This window comes from Balaenoptera ricei, chromosome 5, assembly GCF_028023285.1.
Source record: "Balaenoptera ricei isolate mBalRic1 chromosome 5, mBalRic1.hap2, whole genome shotgun sequence".
Classification (NCBI taxonomy): domain Eukaryota; kingdom Metazoa; phylum Chordata; class Mammalia; order Artiodactyla; family Balaenopteridae; genus Balaenoptera; species Balaenoptera ricei.
Genome location: NC_082643.1, coordinates 49,174,116 through 49,189,617, shown reverse-complemented (window position 1 = coordinate 49,189,617; position 15,502 = coordinate 49,174,116). Strand labels below are relative to the sequence as shown.

The 15,502-nt window shown below is 35.9% G+C and overlaps 1 protein-coding gene across 9 annotated transcripts in view; it reads right to left on the bottom strand.

Moving 5' to 3' along the window:
• The window catches only part of CNOT6L (CCR4-NOT transcription complex subunit 6 like), a 363,313-nt gene that overhangs the window by 256,883 nt on the left and 90,928 nt on the right, over positions 1–15,502 (bottom strand). For all 9 annotated transcript variants that reach the window (XR_009503290.1, XR_009503291.1, XR_009503292.1 and 6 more), the window contains exons 9-11: positions 9,299–9,450; positions 6,496–6,723; positions 4,093–4,295 (exon numbers count right to left, since the gene is read on the bottom strand). Coding sequence is in view for 6 of the 9 variants with exons in the window: in XM_059922801.1 (XP_059778784.1) it covers positions 4,093–4,295; positions 6,496–6,723; positions 9,299–9,450 (583 nt within the window). In the remaining 3 variants the exon portion in view is untranslated. The remainder of the gene's footprint in view (positions 1–4,092; positions 4,296–6,495; positions 6,724–9,298; positions 9,451–15,502) is intronic.

The following is a 15,502-nucleotide window of genomic DNA, read 5'->3' as shown; positions in this document are numbered from 1 at the left end:
GGGCTACTTTACTAAAAGAAAATAAAGAAAAGAATTCAATGAAAAAAATTATACTGTGAAATTTCGGAAACAATTACCTTAGTTTGCTGATTTTGACATGACCAAGACCAAAACAACAGAACAGTTCTTTTGAGGGAGAGGGCCTTATTCAACATTAGATACTTTAACCTTACTTTACCACAAATTAAGGAACCTACGTGAATCCAGGGGAGTACTTTCTGCCATTAATGCTCCAAGTCCAAATAGTCAAGAAATATTAGCGCAATGTATTTTTATCCCTTCATTTTGGCTAATGCCTAGTTTTGCAGTGACATTTTAGGAAAAGGGTTGATAAAAGTTACAGTGGTTTTACTTTCTTTTATGAGACCACCCTTTGCTTCAGCAAACACATTTAAAACATTTGTGTTTTAAACAAAACACAAACAAAACATTTTCAATTATTTATGTTGAATAAAACCTCTTATATCTTATCACTTTATTATAAAGTATCATTATGCACATTAGCTACTAGAGTTAGAGAATCCTTTGCAAACATAGGCCCCAATAAAGATGTTAAACATTCCAGAAAGTAAGAACTGGAGATATCACTTGTAACTGTTTTCTTGGTTTGAAACATCCAGAGTAAAAGCTCTTATCAAAATCCTTAGCAAGTTCATGTCTGAACTCGCCCAAATATTTATACATATGTAGGTACACTTGTACACTGTATCATATTCACAAAGAAGGTTACAGACTAATGATTCTTAACCTTTTCTGATTCAAACTGTTTCTTTTTTAAAAGACCATAAAAAGGTGGGAAAAGTCTTTATATTAGTAAAGTCTATAGGTAAGTCTATAGAAGTGTATATGAGAAAAAAGTAAAAACAATGAAAATAGTTTATGAGGTGACATTATGCTAAGCTTTGTTTTGTAAAAGAATGTGAGAAAATTATACACTATACATTTCACAATGTGTTAACAGAAAGATTTACTACTTGACATAATAGGAAAACTGTCCTTCCTCTTTTCATTAAATGGTTCAGACACACCCTTAGATTGGCACGAGGCAGGAGGGGGAGCAGGTGATGGTGAAAGCAGCGGCAAGTTTGAATTAGGCTGTTTATTCAACTTATCTGATATTATGAACTGAATGTTTGTGTTCCCCCCAAATTCCTATGTTGAAATCCTAACCCCTAACCTGATGGTATAAGGGGGTGGGGCTTTTGGCAGGTGGCCATAAAGATGGAACCCTCATGAATGGGATTAGTGCTCTATAAAAAGAGACCCCAGAGAGCTCTCGCTCCGCCATGTGAGGATGCAATGAGAAAACAGCTGTCTGCAACCCAGAAGAGGACCCTCATTAGAACCTGACCATGCTGGCACCTGATCTTACACTTCAAGCCTCCAGAACTGTGAGAAATAAATTTCTGTTGTTTTATAAGCCACACAGTTTATGGTATTCTGTTATGGCAACCTAAACTCACTAAGATACCTTGTCTACAAGTAATTCTCCTAACTGCTTACCCTTCAAGTCATTTCAAATCAGTTCTAGATTAAATGACTCTGAGTTCTAAATACCACTTTTCTACATTTCTAATTTATTCGAGAACCAAGAAAGTAAAAAAATGCTAAGTCAAGTAAACAAAATTTAACAGTACTCCATTGATGCAATGGCAGAACACCATACTTGGATCTGTATTTAATGCTAATCACATGACATTTTTACATTTGATGTTACCTATCCTTTTTTACCAACTGCCTTCAATATTGGCACAGCACTAATTACATAAAATGCTTTGTATGAAATTGAAAAGTTTATTGTCTGCTACTTGGACCAAAAGCTTAATTCTCTCTAGTCAGGTATGCTCTTAGTTTGTTCTCTGATCATCCTTCTTTTCCATCCTATTCCACCCTCCCATCCATCTACCCCGCCAGCCAGCGTATTTATCTTCCCATTCATGCCTCTCTCGCACGGATTTATAGTTCTGCCCTTTCTCACCCTATCCTACATATGCAAACATCAAACACTCTCTGAGCCATGCACTTTTGGTTCTTTAACTGTACTTCTTTAGGCAATATAAATGGTTCAATAAGATTCTTTTATTCACTTATTAATACATGTAAGTTCTTTTGAAGAAACATCAACAAAAGGTTTGAAAACAACTCAGATGATAGAGGAAGATGGCTTAGATTAATATTCTAAACCTTATTTCCCTAATTTTTACTTTGTGGATAAGGTAAAAGCAACCTTTATAAAAGCCTAGTTAAGGTAAAAATGATTTGGTTTTTTTACCTACACACAAACCAAAAGAACAATAAGAGTTGTAGAATTACTGAACACTTATTTTAAGGAACTTTATTTTAGGTTTTCTGGGTTGTGCTCTGCTGGCAGAGCTGTATTATATACCACTGTATAGGATTTAACCTACAGTAATCTGTGTATCATTAAGTCCCGAGGTTTTCCTTTAAGCTTACACAAGAAGCCGTGGTGTGATAGAGTCAGCTAGTACTTGCTTTCTTAGCACTTCACCCCAACTCTGTGTTCAACAGTATGATGTTGGGAGCTTAAAATCTACTACAATGGGAGTACACGTACCACAGAAATCAGCAAACACTACAAATTTGGGCTTCTTTTTTTCTCAGAAAGCTGATTATTAAATATTTACCAGTACATTACTGCATATGAGTGATCTGAACAAAATCAATTATCTCTGAATAGTATTTTCTACTCTAACAGCAAAAATACTAAAATTAGATTCAACTTCTAAACAATTCTTTTCCACTTCTTGATTACGAAAACTGACCAATAACATAAGCACACAAATTTCCTTTCTTCTTCCTACTATCTGTTTCTTGGAAAGGGGCTAACAAGCAATGAAAATGGAAAAAGGTTATCGGAGATGTGTAAGAGCCCAATTCATAAATTTCCTTTGGTATTTTATTAAATTCCCCATCTAGGATTCTTACTCCTAACCACTTTCTAACAACCGCATTTTTTCAGGATTGTATAAGACTTTAGGATAGATGCCTGAAATGCCAGAAAGTCAAACAAAGGTACAATAGAAGAGCTACAGGCAGACAGAGTGATTAGAAAACTGGCAAAGGGAAAGGGACTGACTACAGAAAATCACTACCAATCAATGTTTCAAAAGAACAACTGGGGGCTTCCCTGGTGGCGCAGTGGTTGAGAACCTGCCTGCCAATGCAGGGGACACGGGTTCGAGCCCTGGTCTGGGAGGATCCCACATGCCGCGGAGCAGCTAGGCCCGTGAGCCACAATTACTGAGCCTGCGCGTCTGGAGCCTGTGCTCCGCAACAAGAGAGGCCGCGATAGTGAGAGGCCCGCGCACCACGATGAAGAGTGGCCCCCGCTTGCCGCAACTAGAGAAAGCCCTCGCAGAGAAATGAAGACCCAACACAGCCATAAATAAAATAAATAAATAAATTTTAAAAAAAGAACAACTGGTTTTGTACAACTGGCCCTCTAATTTTTTTTTTTTCTTATTGTGCAAAAAAAAAAAATCTTTCTTGTCCTTTTACTAAGCTGGAATGGTCTACTGCCTGGGCATTGATTAGCATGACAACACGGATATAAAATAGACCCTAAGCACAACTTTCTCTAACCCATCTCACAAAGAAACCTGGAATATATAAAGATAAATAAGATATCAATGGAAAGTACTAAGGAAATTTTGAGGGAATATTCTACAGATTCATTCAAGATGAATGTAGCTATATCAGGTTGCTTATTATTTGGATCCTTACTGAAAGTTAGGGATGGTACGGACAAGTGAAGATTAACTATATTAATAAATATAAAGTGCTTTTGAACAGTGCCTGGCACACACATAGTAAAGTATTTTGGAATTTTTTGCTATTATCATGGTTATTTGAAATTTGAACAAATAAGGGTTCAAAGAGAATTCTCAAGTCAACAATAACCACCACAAAACCTAAGAAACCTCCTTACATTATGTGCACACTTAGCCAAGACATTTTGAGAATGTAAAAAATCCTGAAGATTATACTATTAAGCATAAATAACACATATCTTTCTTGTCACATGTTTGTATTTGACATAATTTCTATGCCAACCCAGAGGCTGTCACTCACTTTGAAATCAAAGGTGTAATTGGTGTAAGGCATCAAGTTATTTTCATAGGCGCTCTTCAGTTGGAAGCCATGTGTGATTCTCCCTTCTGAGCTTCCATTCTTTCCATTGCAGCTGAAGTTCATAAGACACTCATTGTACCTTAGTTCCTTGAAGTCTTTATGGTTGTCAGCTACTCCTCCATTGCTTAAATATTCCACGACACCTAGTAGAATAAAGAAGGAAGAAACACTACCATTTAGCATTTAGACCTTACAGAAGACTTCATGGCCAAAATCTGTTGCCAGGTGCATGCACCAAGTTCAGAGTGGTTTTACTACACTGAATATTTACTTTTACATATGAAACTGCCTTTTTGTTGTTGATGCTAAAGAAATCAAATATTAGCAATTTCATATGGTTCCATCAAACTGAGGTGTATTTGCCTACTCCAGAGCAAAACATCCTGATCACCCAGAAATATCTTCAGTTTTCTTAATGGTTCTTCAAGCTGAAGATGATTCCCAGGGTCTAGGATGGCATTCACCAGGAGGGTCTTGACCCTAAATATTTTTAGAATATTATTCCAAAGCACTATCTCTTTAGCATTTCACCATTCTATGCAGTCAATCAACGACTTCTGGAATATGTAAAATATAGCATACATAATAAAAAAAATTTTAAATCATTGACAATAAAAATAGATTTTGCATCTTCAACACTGCAATGTCTAGCTTCAGCTAGGCAACATCATTCTTTGTTTTGAGCTACAGTGACACTAAACAGTACATTATATGCTGGAGGTATACCACTTGGTCAAAAATATTAGATGTGTCTAAAAAGCTGAAGAGAGTAGAGGCATTCAAAAAAAGCTCACCACTTCCACTGAATAAGTAAACATGAAAAAAATACCACAACCCTTCTTATGACGATGATGATTACTAAAGTTTGTCAGTCATCTCTTTCTATTTGTGATCAGGAATGACAGCAACATATATAATGAATACATGATGAGTGCAACATCAGTAGTGTGAATAGCTGAAAAGGAGCTATCATTTATCCAGCAGTTACTACATGCCAGGCACTGCTGTAAGTGCCTTACACACTTAAACCTTACAAACAACTCTATGAAGTGGATAAAATGATTATCCCTTTATTTAAAAATGAGGAACCTAGCCATAGATTGCAGAGCTCCTAAGTGGCAGAACCAGGATCCAGGCCTGACAGTCTGGCTTGAGTCAACTCAGCCTGCTGTGATGCCAAATGATAGCTCATTGGCTTAACCAAATCAAATGAGATGGGGGAAACCTGTGCTTGAGAGCAATTTACTCAATAAAAAAGAAAAGGATTAAAAAAGGAGGACATGGTTAAGGTGTCAATGGGCCTAAGGGCTGAATACAAACATTTGTGAAAGGATGATTTCGGCATTTATTTGCTAAGGAGAAAAAGCAAAGGTGTTTTCTAGATTTGAGACTTTTATTAATATTACAATTGTAGGCATTTGGGTTATGTTATATTTATTCTTGAGTGGTTATTTTAAACAATTTAAAGTAGCTTACTGAAAATAAACAAAATTTAGAACATGCCTCAGTAACAGCAAAACTGTGATACTTTAATGTTTTACATTTGAATTTTAATATCTAAGTGCAGAACTGATTTTTTAACAAAGATCTAGAATAATTTAAGTTAGGACATAAAGTAGTTAAGTGGAGCTCAAGAAGTAATGTGAAATCCTAAGATAATTTTGATTACTCTTCTGCACCTAATATCAGAATTCAAGCATCATTTAATGAATTCACTTAAAGGTTGCCAACATTATTAAACTAGATAGCTACCTGTGCTGCATATTTTCTGGTTGCTTCTTCAGGTCACCCTTCTCCACTGCATTCTGTGCAGCAGGAGGCTGACCTTTACTTGCATCAACTGCAAACCCCTCCCCACTCTAGCTTCTAGTTGGATTTGGTCAATGGACAGCAGTGGCGAGAGATCAGAGGACAGTAGCAGAGTGAGGCAGGGATATATATTCCCCTGGCTCGTCAGTTTGCAAGGGATTGATTGCATCCCAATTCAAATCCATCGCTCCTATTACATGGCCCTCTCCTCGTAACTATTTTTTCCAAGTTCTGATAACAGCTCCCACCACTTTTCCCCCTTAGGTGTACAGGTGGTGAAGGGTCCCTATCTCCCCTAGTGGCAGGGTACTGCATCCTTCATTGTTTTATGTCCCTAACCCTGCACACATCTTTGGAAATAGCTTAACTAAATAAACTCTCCTCAATTACTCCATGCTCCATCCCTGGGATTCTTACTGATACACTCTATAATTTAGAAAAGAAAGTCTCTACTCAAAAGTTAAGAGCTAACTGACCTTTCAACTAGAAGTAAAAACAAAACTGAAAGTGAAGAGGAAATGATGTTATAAATACCTGAATCTGGCAATGAGTTAAGATCTGCACATAGCACCAGCGGGATGGAATTAGGATCTGCAGTTGGGCTGCCAGGCCTACTTGAGGCTTTCTCCAGAATGTTTTTAACCTCTGAGACAAACATCATGGTCTGAATGAGTTTCACATCTGAATACTCTGGGTCCCAATGCATGTGGGCATTTGCCACTATAAGCAGCTGTTTGTCTGCAGCATGAATAGGCTTCATACCTAAATTTAAGCATTAGGGAAACAAAGGTTAAGATTATACTTCATGTATCAAAAAAGCAGTATCTTTAAGGTTTTCTCCCCCAAACCCATAACCACTTCTTTATTCTTTTCCATTCATTTATATTTTCCCCTTTATCTCATAAAGTAGTTCTTAGAAGCTAAAGTGCTGAGATTCTGGTAATCCCAACATGGGGGTCGACAAACTGCAGCCCATGGGCTAAGTCTGGCCGACCACCTGTTTTTGTACAACCTGCATGAGCTGAGGCTGGTTTTACATTTTTAAAGATTCTACCAAACATTTTTTAGAAGATTGTGATAGAGGCCATATGTCGCCCACAGAGCCTAAACTATTAACAACCTGGCCCTTTACAGAAAAAGTTTGCCAACTCCTGCTCTCTACCCAAGTTAGGAGCTATACTGTGATGTAACCAACATTTAGTTATAGTACCTTGATTTGCTGAGCTTAGTGTAAACAAGCAGTTTAAATATCTCTGTCATTTAAATATCACAGTAACCTAGTGAGGTAGGTTTTCAGTTATTTGAATCACCTAAACCTTAATTTAAGTTCTTCCTACTGCCCAGTACTTGTTCACCTTGCATTTCCTGAGCACATCAGTGACAGGGTCAGCGGTAAAAGGCAGTAACATTATATTAACCTATACAAAATAAAGTAAGGCAGTGAATTTGCTATGAATCTGCTACCAAAACAAATTCATACCACACACCCAAAAGAAGTAATGTAAAAATTGAGAATTAGGGAGTAGTGTGCTCTCAAAGTCTGGACATAGGTTTCACACTTGGCTTTATTACTAATTACTAACCTTTATTTCTAATCACTTAGCCATTCATTTGGACAATGAGGTATTCAACTATAAAATCTCTAAGGTTATTTTTCCCCCTAAAATACTGTTTTATAATTCTGTCAAAATAAATATTAACATGGTGGATGAGGATAACACATTAAAAAACTTGCCCTTTCAAAGAGGCCATAGGTACCTCTGAAGGGGCAAACTGTGACAATTCAACTCAGTTAACATGTACTGACAGAGAAAAAAAGTGTCCATAAAGTTCTTAAGGCTCAAAACTCAATATGCACGGTACGATGCCATTTAAATAAAACTATACACATATATGTTAGTAATGTGTAAAGAATGAATAAGAGTTACTCCGAGAGGGTATGAATAAGATGAAGGGACTCTCACGTTTTACTCTATGTACTTTTGTACTGTTGGAATATTAGATACATACAAAATTAACTTTTCTATAGAATTTCTGTAAGTATCTCTTAACATTTTCTATTAAAAATATCAACTCTGCAGAAAGACCTGATTTTCTTAGTCTACTATTTTGGTAAAGTTTCCGTCTTACCAAGCTATAATTATCTTTAATGTTGAGTAAAAAAAAACTGAAGTTATCTTTCATATGTGACAGAAATGGTCATTTTTAAAGCAATCTGATCATTCTCTAAGCTCTCTTCTTTTCCCAGGAGTTTCACAGTATCACTTTTGGCTGTAGATTATATGTTCACTATACTAAATATTAAAAACTTGCCCCTTCAAAAAGGCCATAAGCACCTTCTATAATATTAAATTACTCTTCCAGGAGTATAAGAGAGAGGTATTTCAGAATGTGAAAGTTTTAACTATATAATTTGTAATTACTCTTCTGCAAATTAAAAGGAGAGTAAAACTCTAAAAGAAATTCAATGTTCGCATTACCAGAAAAAATGGTACCAAACTTTTGAGAAGAATGAGACTGGAAAGGACATAAAAGTCAGTAAAAATGGAGAGGCTAAAAAAGAAGAAGGAATTTAAAATCTCACATCAAAGACTGATTGTCTTTGATGATGGATAAACTGAAGAACAGTGAGAAAAGGAGGTTTGACAGATATGCATGGTCTGAATAATTCAATCAGTACTTAAGGCAAAAATCTTTTCTTCTACAGGTAGTAAGTAAAGAAAAAAAATTTAAAATAAAAGCCCTGATGTTGTCTTGACACCTTCTCCTTGCTCTTACCTAAAATATAGTTAAGTAAACAATGAAATGCTGAAAGGTAGGCAGTAGAGAGGGGAAAAAAAGGTCTGGATATGCAAAGTACATAATGAGTTTCTTACTTTGAAGGAAGCTATAAATATCTAAAGTGGAAAACAAAAGTACCAGGTAGATAAAAGATGCCTCTTTTACCCTGACAATGACTGAGATATAACAAAGAAATTAGAGAAAATGTGCGAAGTACTTAACCTTCAAGACAAAAGATTTCACAGTCAAGAAGCTAAAAATATGGCTAAAAGGAGAACCAAATCATCATAATTTCCAAATTCAGCTTAAAACTATTCTTATTTCAAATAACCTTCTGGAATTAATGGCATAGTGAAGATTTTCCTTTTTACAGATTACCTGGCAAGTAATATTCCAAGATATAGATGACGCTTTACACAATTAGTGCTGTTTTCCAGCCTGTCTCCCTTAAATTTTCTCAAAAGACAAGAAAATAACTATGCAATAAATATCAGCAAGACTTGCTGCACTTGAGATGGTGTTTATTTTTTCTGAGAATATTTTAAACAGCACTCACCTGCTCCAAATAGTTCTTTGTGGACCTCTAATACCACAGCGACACCAATATTATCTTTTGTCATCACTCTGTTCAGCATAGCTTCGGATCCATCTGAATTAGCCATTGCCACTTGGTTAAATTCCACTGTATGCTTCTGCACCAATGTAAATCTAAAAGGTATTAGTATTATGATATTAGATACTTGGACTATCATGCTAAAAGCCATTAAATGAAGGGAGCAGAAGGTATAGATGCTACTCATTGTCTCCCTAGTCACTTTCTAGCTGCAAGGGGCCTTGTGATATAGTTCTGGCCAATGAGAGGAAAAAGGTCTGATTACTGTAGAAACTTTCTTGGAAGTGCCACCTAGCAAAGATGGTGTGTGTGCATGTATGTGTATGTGTGTATTCCTTTACCCTTTTATATCTCTGCCCCTGTGGTGAGAAACAGGAGGGTAAAAGCCCACTCTGAATGGAGAAGCAGCTGAACCAGTTCTGGACTGCCATTTTTGGACTTCTTGTGTGAGAAAATTACTCTCCTCCTACTTCTTTAAGCTACTGCTGGGATTTTCTGGTATTCAAAGGTGAACACAACCTTAACTAAGTCAGCAGATTAATAAGAAAGAACAGCAAGAGGGAGGGGATATGGGGATATATGTATACGTATAGCTGATTCACTTTGTTATACAGCAGAAACTAACACAACAATGTAAAGCAATTATACTCCAATAAAGATGTTAAAAAAAATAAGAAAGAACAGAATAAAATCTACCTACCCTGTTTGCAGTTTTATTCTCACCACATCAAGAAATCTGTCAAGAAAATGCAGGGACACACCCTTATCTCGGCTAAGTCGAAGCCGATTTTTCCATCTGGCTTTTACTAGAAAGCTGGAATTAGGTGAATGTAAGTGAACAGAAAGAAAGATTCTATAAGATGAGGAATGGCTCTCCCTGTGATTATAGCTTCTGCATCTGCACTAATATTTCCTTTCCTTAGTGCCAAAGCAGGTATTCTAGCATTGTAGGATTTAATAGAATTGAGTCTAGCACTGTCATTTAATAGCAGTATGACTTTGGTCAAGCCATTTAACCTCTGTCAGCCTAGTTTTATTAAGTTTGTGAAGTATTTATAAACAACCAAAAGCTACTAAATATACTGTCTACCTTTCACTAGGTTTTAAGTGGAGAAAAGACATCTTTGCTCTTATAAAAGGTCCCCACCCCATGTTCTCCTAGCTTTGAAAGAGAAGCCTGCACACATTCCTTCAAAAATACTGACTAACATCTTACTGTGTTGCAGGGCACTGCTAGATGAAATAACACTCGTCTCCTTGCTCCAATTCTGAATGTCTCAGATGCGCTGAGAAGAATAAAAGGTCGGGTCATGTGCCTACTCCTAAGCCAGAGTGATTAAAGGGAGTGCAGTTTCCACCCTCTACCTTAAACAGGGGATATTTAAACTGAAACATGAAGGATGAGGAACTACCAAGGTGAAGAATGGAATCAAGAGCATTCCAGGGCTTCCCTGGTGGCGCAGTGGTTAAGAATCTGCCTGCCAATGCAGGGGACATGGGTTCGAGCCCTGGTCTGGGAGGATCCCACATGCCGCGGAGCGGCTGGGCCCGTGAGCCACAATTACTGAGCCTGCGCATCTGGAGCCTGTGCTCCGCAACAAGAGAGGCCACGATAGTGAGAAGCCGGTGCACCGCGATGAAGAGTGGCCTCCGCTTGCCACAACTAGAGAAAGCCCTCGCACAGAAATGAAGACCCAACACAGCCATAAATAAATTAATTAATTAATTAAAAAAAAAAAAAAAAAGCTTTCCAGATAGAGGAAGAAGAGAGAGGTCCTGGGTCAGCAAACAACTTTGTACGTTTATAGGTTAGAAAGGAATGGAAGGGTGGAAATGGTGTTGGAGATTAAGAGGAAGAAGACTGAATAGGTTCTAAGCAAGGATATGTTATTATTTGATTTATATTTTTTAAGATCATTGCAGCTGCATTGTAGAGAATAAATTACAGGAGCCAAAGTTCAGGAATTATGAGAACAATTAGAAAGTTTCTGAGGTTGTTTGGATGACAGATGATGGTGGCTTAGACTAAGGCAAGAGAAATAAAGAGAAGTAGGCAGATTCAAAATAAGTTCTACAGATACAATTGATCATCCTCCATATCAGACTTTTAAAAATGTCTTTAAGCAGTGGAATACCTTTTTCAAACAATTTCTGGTAAGTTTCTTATATATAAAACAGATAAAAGCAGTATTACATTTAAATAAATCAATCACTGAAAATGATGAATCTGTTTTGATTATAAAAATTTGAAATCAGAGGGTATAGATGATAATTATAGTCATATCAGTCTCAGTACCCAGTTTATTTCTCTATTCTGTTTTGGTTACACAGTATTAATAATAAAAATCCTGATTCACACAGACACACAGATACAAGTGGTAAATAACTGACTTTGAACTCAGAAAAAGCAAGCAGGCAAAAACTCAATTCAGAGGTCTGCAACAAGTCAACTAAGCAGCGTATCAGGAACATGTTATCAATTTCCAAAGTGTTAAAATTTGATATTTGAAACATCTGAGTGAACATGTTATTTTTAAATTACAGTTTAATTATTTGTATTTAATTTTTGAAATATCTTGTAAATATTAACTCTTAAGGCTTATTTATAGGAACCTAAGGTTCTGTAGGAAAGTTTGAAAATCCTACTTAATAGTTATATTTTTAATATTGGAATATTGTTCTTCTACCAAAGTCAGGTTATTATTTGGTAGGGGTTCTAATAATTAGATATTCTCTCCCCCCCATATCTAATATCTAACTATTAGAACTAATATATCTAATTATTAGAATTGTCTAATTATTAGAGAATATCTAATTATTAGAACTGTCTTCCCTAACTAAAATTTGTTTCCCTGTATCTTTCTTCCATCAAAACTAGATCTATGTCATTTCTTTACAGGAATATAGAATTTTTTTTCCATTTGACACTACTTTAAACATCATCCCCAAGTCTTCCCCAGAAAAGAAATCATCAATTCTTTATATGATATATGGTGTAAAACAGTTGTTCATTTGAAAAACTCAAGTTCGCCCAAAGGTGCAGTACCTAGAACTGGGCAAAAATGAACTACTGCCTTCCTCATTTTGGACTGTATTTTTGTTAATAAAGACTGAAATTGCACTTGGGGACAGCCATATTATTTATAAGCCAAATAAGTACTAATATATATCTAAAACTTTTTGGTCCTTTTAGCTCTTAAACCAGGTCTCTTCAGTTCTGCATTTATAGATGCTTAAAAACAAAGAAGTGAAAAAATGATTTTATTAAGTTACATATGTTTATTATAGACATTTGGAAATGAGTTAAAAACATAAAGAAAACTTCAAGTCACTTGCAATCTAACACCCCCATCAACAAGTCAATATATTTCCCCAGACTTTTCTCCATGCACGTGCACACAAACATTTTTTATACAATTAGAATAATACTCTAGGTCTATATTAATGAACATTCTACCACGGACATTTCCCTATAAAATACTATATGTTTCAAAAATCAATTTTTATGATTGCATTATAGTCCACTATACAGATTCACCATAATTGAACTATTCTGTGTTGGACATTTACTTCTGATATGAGCTATTATAACTAATGCCGTTAGTTATAGTAATTAACATTTAGTTTAGTAATGAACTTTTTTCAGTGTAAATATTCTTCTGTGCTCTCAAATAATTTTACCTCTTCCTCTTTCTTTCCCTTTAACAATCTAAGAGTAGCAGACTTTATTTCTGTTGAGTATCATTTCGTGAGCTTCTGCGCATTAGTTCACCCATTCAGATATTAAGGGTACTTGGAAACTACATTCTGTTTTTCCAAAAGATTAAATATCCCTGCCAGCTTTTCAGTTTTTATAAATCTTATATGTATATATATATCTTCTCTTAAACAATCAAAATTCTCAATAGGACAGTACAAATAATAATAAAAATAAAAATAAGGGGTCCGTTATTGAGGATCTACTTTGTATCAAGACCTGTGACAGGTACTTCATACATATTAGTCCTAAAATTTGTTAAAACTTTGCAAAGGGGTGGACATGAAGAGATGCTGCCCAGATTCCTCATCAATCCTTCAGGAATTGCTCCAGTTGCAGAGAGCTGCCCCACCAAGATCAAGTACTTCTGGGAGTGGCACATATCCAATTACAGATCAAAAGCAAAAGATAAAGGTCTGGGGATTTTGGTCCCTCCTGGGTTAACTCTCACAGGCCATTTCAGCTCTAAAGCTACAGGGTGGGGTCAGCTGAGGCTGTCCAGGTCTGCAGCACAGCTCTACTCTCTATGCTCATTTCTGCTTTTTCCCCTTCCTTTCCACAGTTGTTGATCCCTAATAAACTCCTAAACACCAAAGTAACTTGGAGTCTTCTTTCTGGAGAACTCAAATTGCAACACAGTATTACTATTACCATTACAAAGATGAGGAAAACTGAGGCTCGCAAATTTTTTGGAAAATGAGGTGGTTTATTTGTCCCCAATATATTAGGACTTTTCCTATACACCAATATTCATGCCATCTATTGAGCTGGCCACACAGTCCGTTCGAGTTTTTCTGTAACATCTTATGGAAAAAACCCGAACGAACTTTGTGGCCAACCCAATACTCCTCTAATCATACTCTGGCAAGATATTTTAATACTATGGGGACATGGGATATAATTATATTGATATGGAAACCTAACTAGTTAAGGCACTTTAGTGACTCTCTTGGCTTACCAATCTCCTCTTCTTGGTTTGCCAATCTCCTCCTTACCTGGTCTTAGTCTTTCCACTTTGAAAATAATTCTCCTCAACAGAGACCATGAAAGCAAAATAGAAGTTGCATACCTCTGTTTTTTTCTTGATCGTCAATTAGTGATGGCACAATCCACAAACATATACCCCTTTACAGTGCATACGTTATTTAAAATATCCTCCTCGTTGCCTTAACACTTTCACCCAATTTTCCCTTTTTCTTAATTTTCATGGCAAAGAACATAGGTTCATAAACTCTTTCTTTAACACATACTTGGTTATTGACTTTTTTAATCAAAAAGAAAAAAAAAAACCCCAAAACAAAAAACACTCCTTTTAAAACTAATCCTGAACAATTACCCGGTTCATTCGATGCCTCCAACTACCCCTCCAACTTTCTTCCTCATTGTTAGTATACTTTATAATTGTATTGCCTTAGTTTTGACTTTTGAAACTTCCCAATCTTCTTGAGGTATCTGCTTTTTAATGTCTTTGGTTTCAAAAAGTTCAGAAAAATAACACCAGTTTTCCTAAATAGAGTACATGTCATTATAACTTACACCTCCCTCCTTGGGGCTTAGAGATACTAAAAGGGTCAGGGTTATATGCTCAATTTTATTATTTCAGCTTCACCAGTAGTTGAAGAATCAAAGAGATAGTTGAGAACTAAGGAAAAGAAAATTCCTTCTTTCCAGTGAGAATTAAATAAGAGCATAGATACACTTCTTGAACCATAAGAACTTTTCAGGGACTCTGCTTTTACAAAATGAGATTTCCAGCACCAGTATAGGGAGTTATAATCTCCTATAACTTATCTTGTGTTTGTGTTTATTTTATACTATATTTATAATACATCTATAAAATAGTAAGAAATAGTTATCCATATTCTATCCATACTACTTTAGAACAATACTATTTCTTACTTTCTCCTCTCCTACCTACAACCAAATAACCTTCACTCTGCTTCTACTTTCTGTTAACTATGACCCTTTCTGATCACATTAAACTCACTCTTAAACCTAAACCAAAGAGAAGTTTTTTATTGTATATTCAGTATAAGATGCTGTAAAATGTGTTCTTAGGTCCTTTCAAGTAATCATGGGAGTGCCAGAAAACAATCTGCTAGAAAAGGTAAGCTTAGAGAGTGAGATAAATAGGGAAGAAAAGTGGATATTCACCATCCTACCTATATTTGTACAACACTTTTAACCACTAAAAGCACTTTCACATTCTTGATCATTTTAGCCCCATACGAAACCTCTGAAGTTAGGCAGAACAGTTATTATTATCCATACTGGAAAGGTAAAGGAAACTGGCATAAAGCAATAATTTTATGTTTCAGATTAAATTAATGGGAAAGCTAACACTGGAAACCAGAAACCACAATCTCAGATTTTAAAATTCTAAACACAAC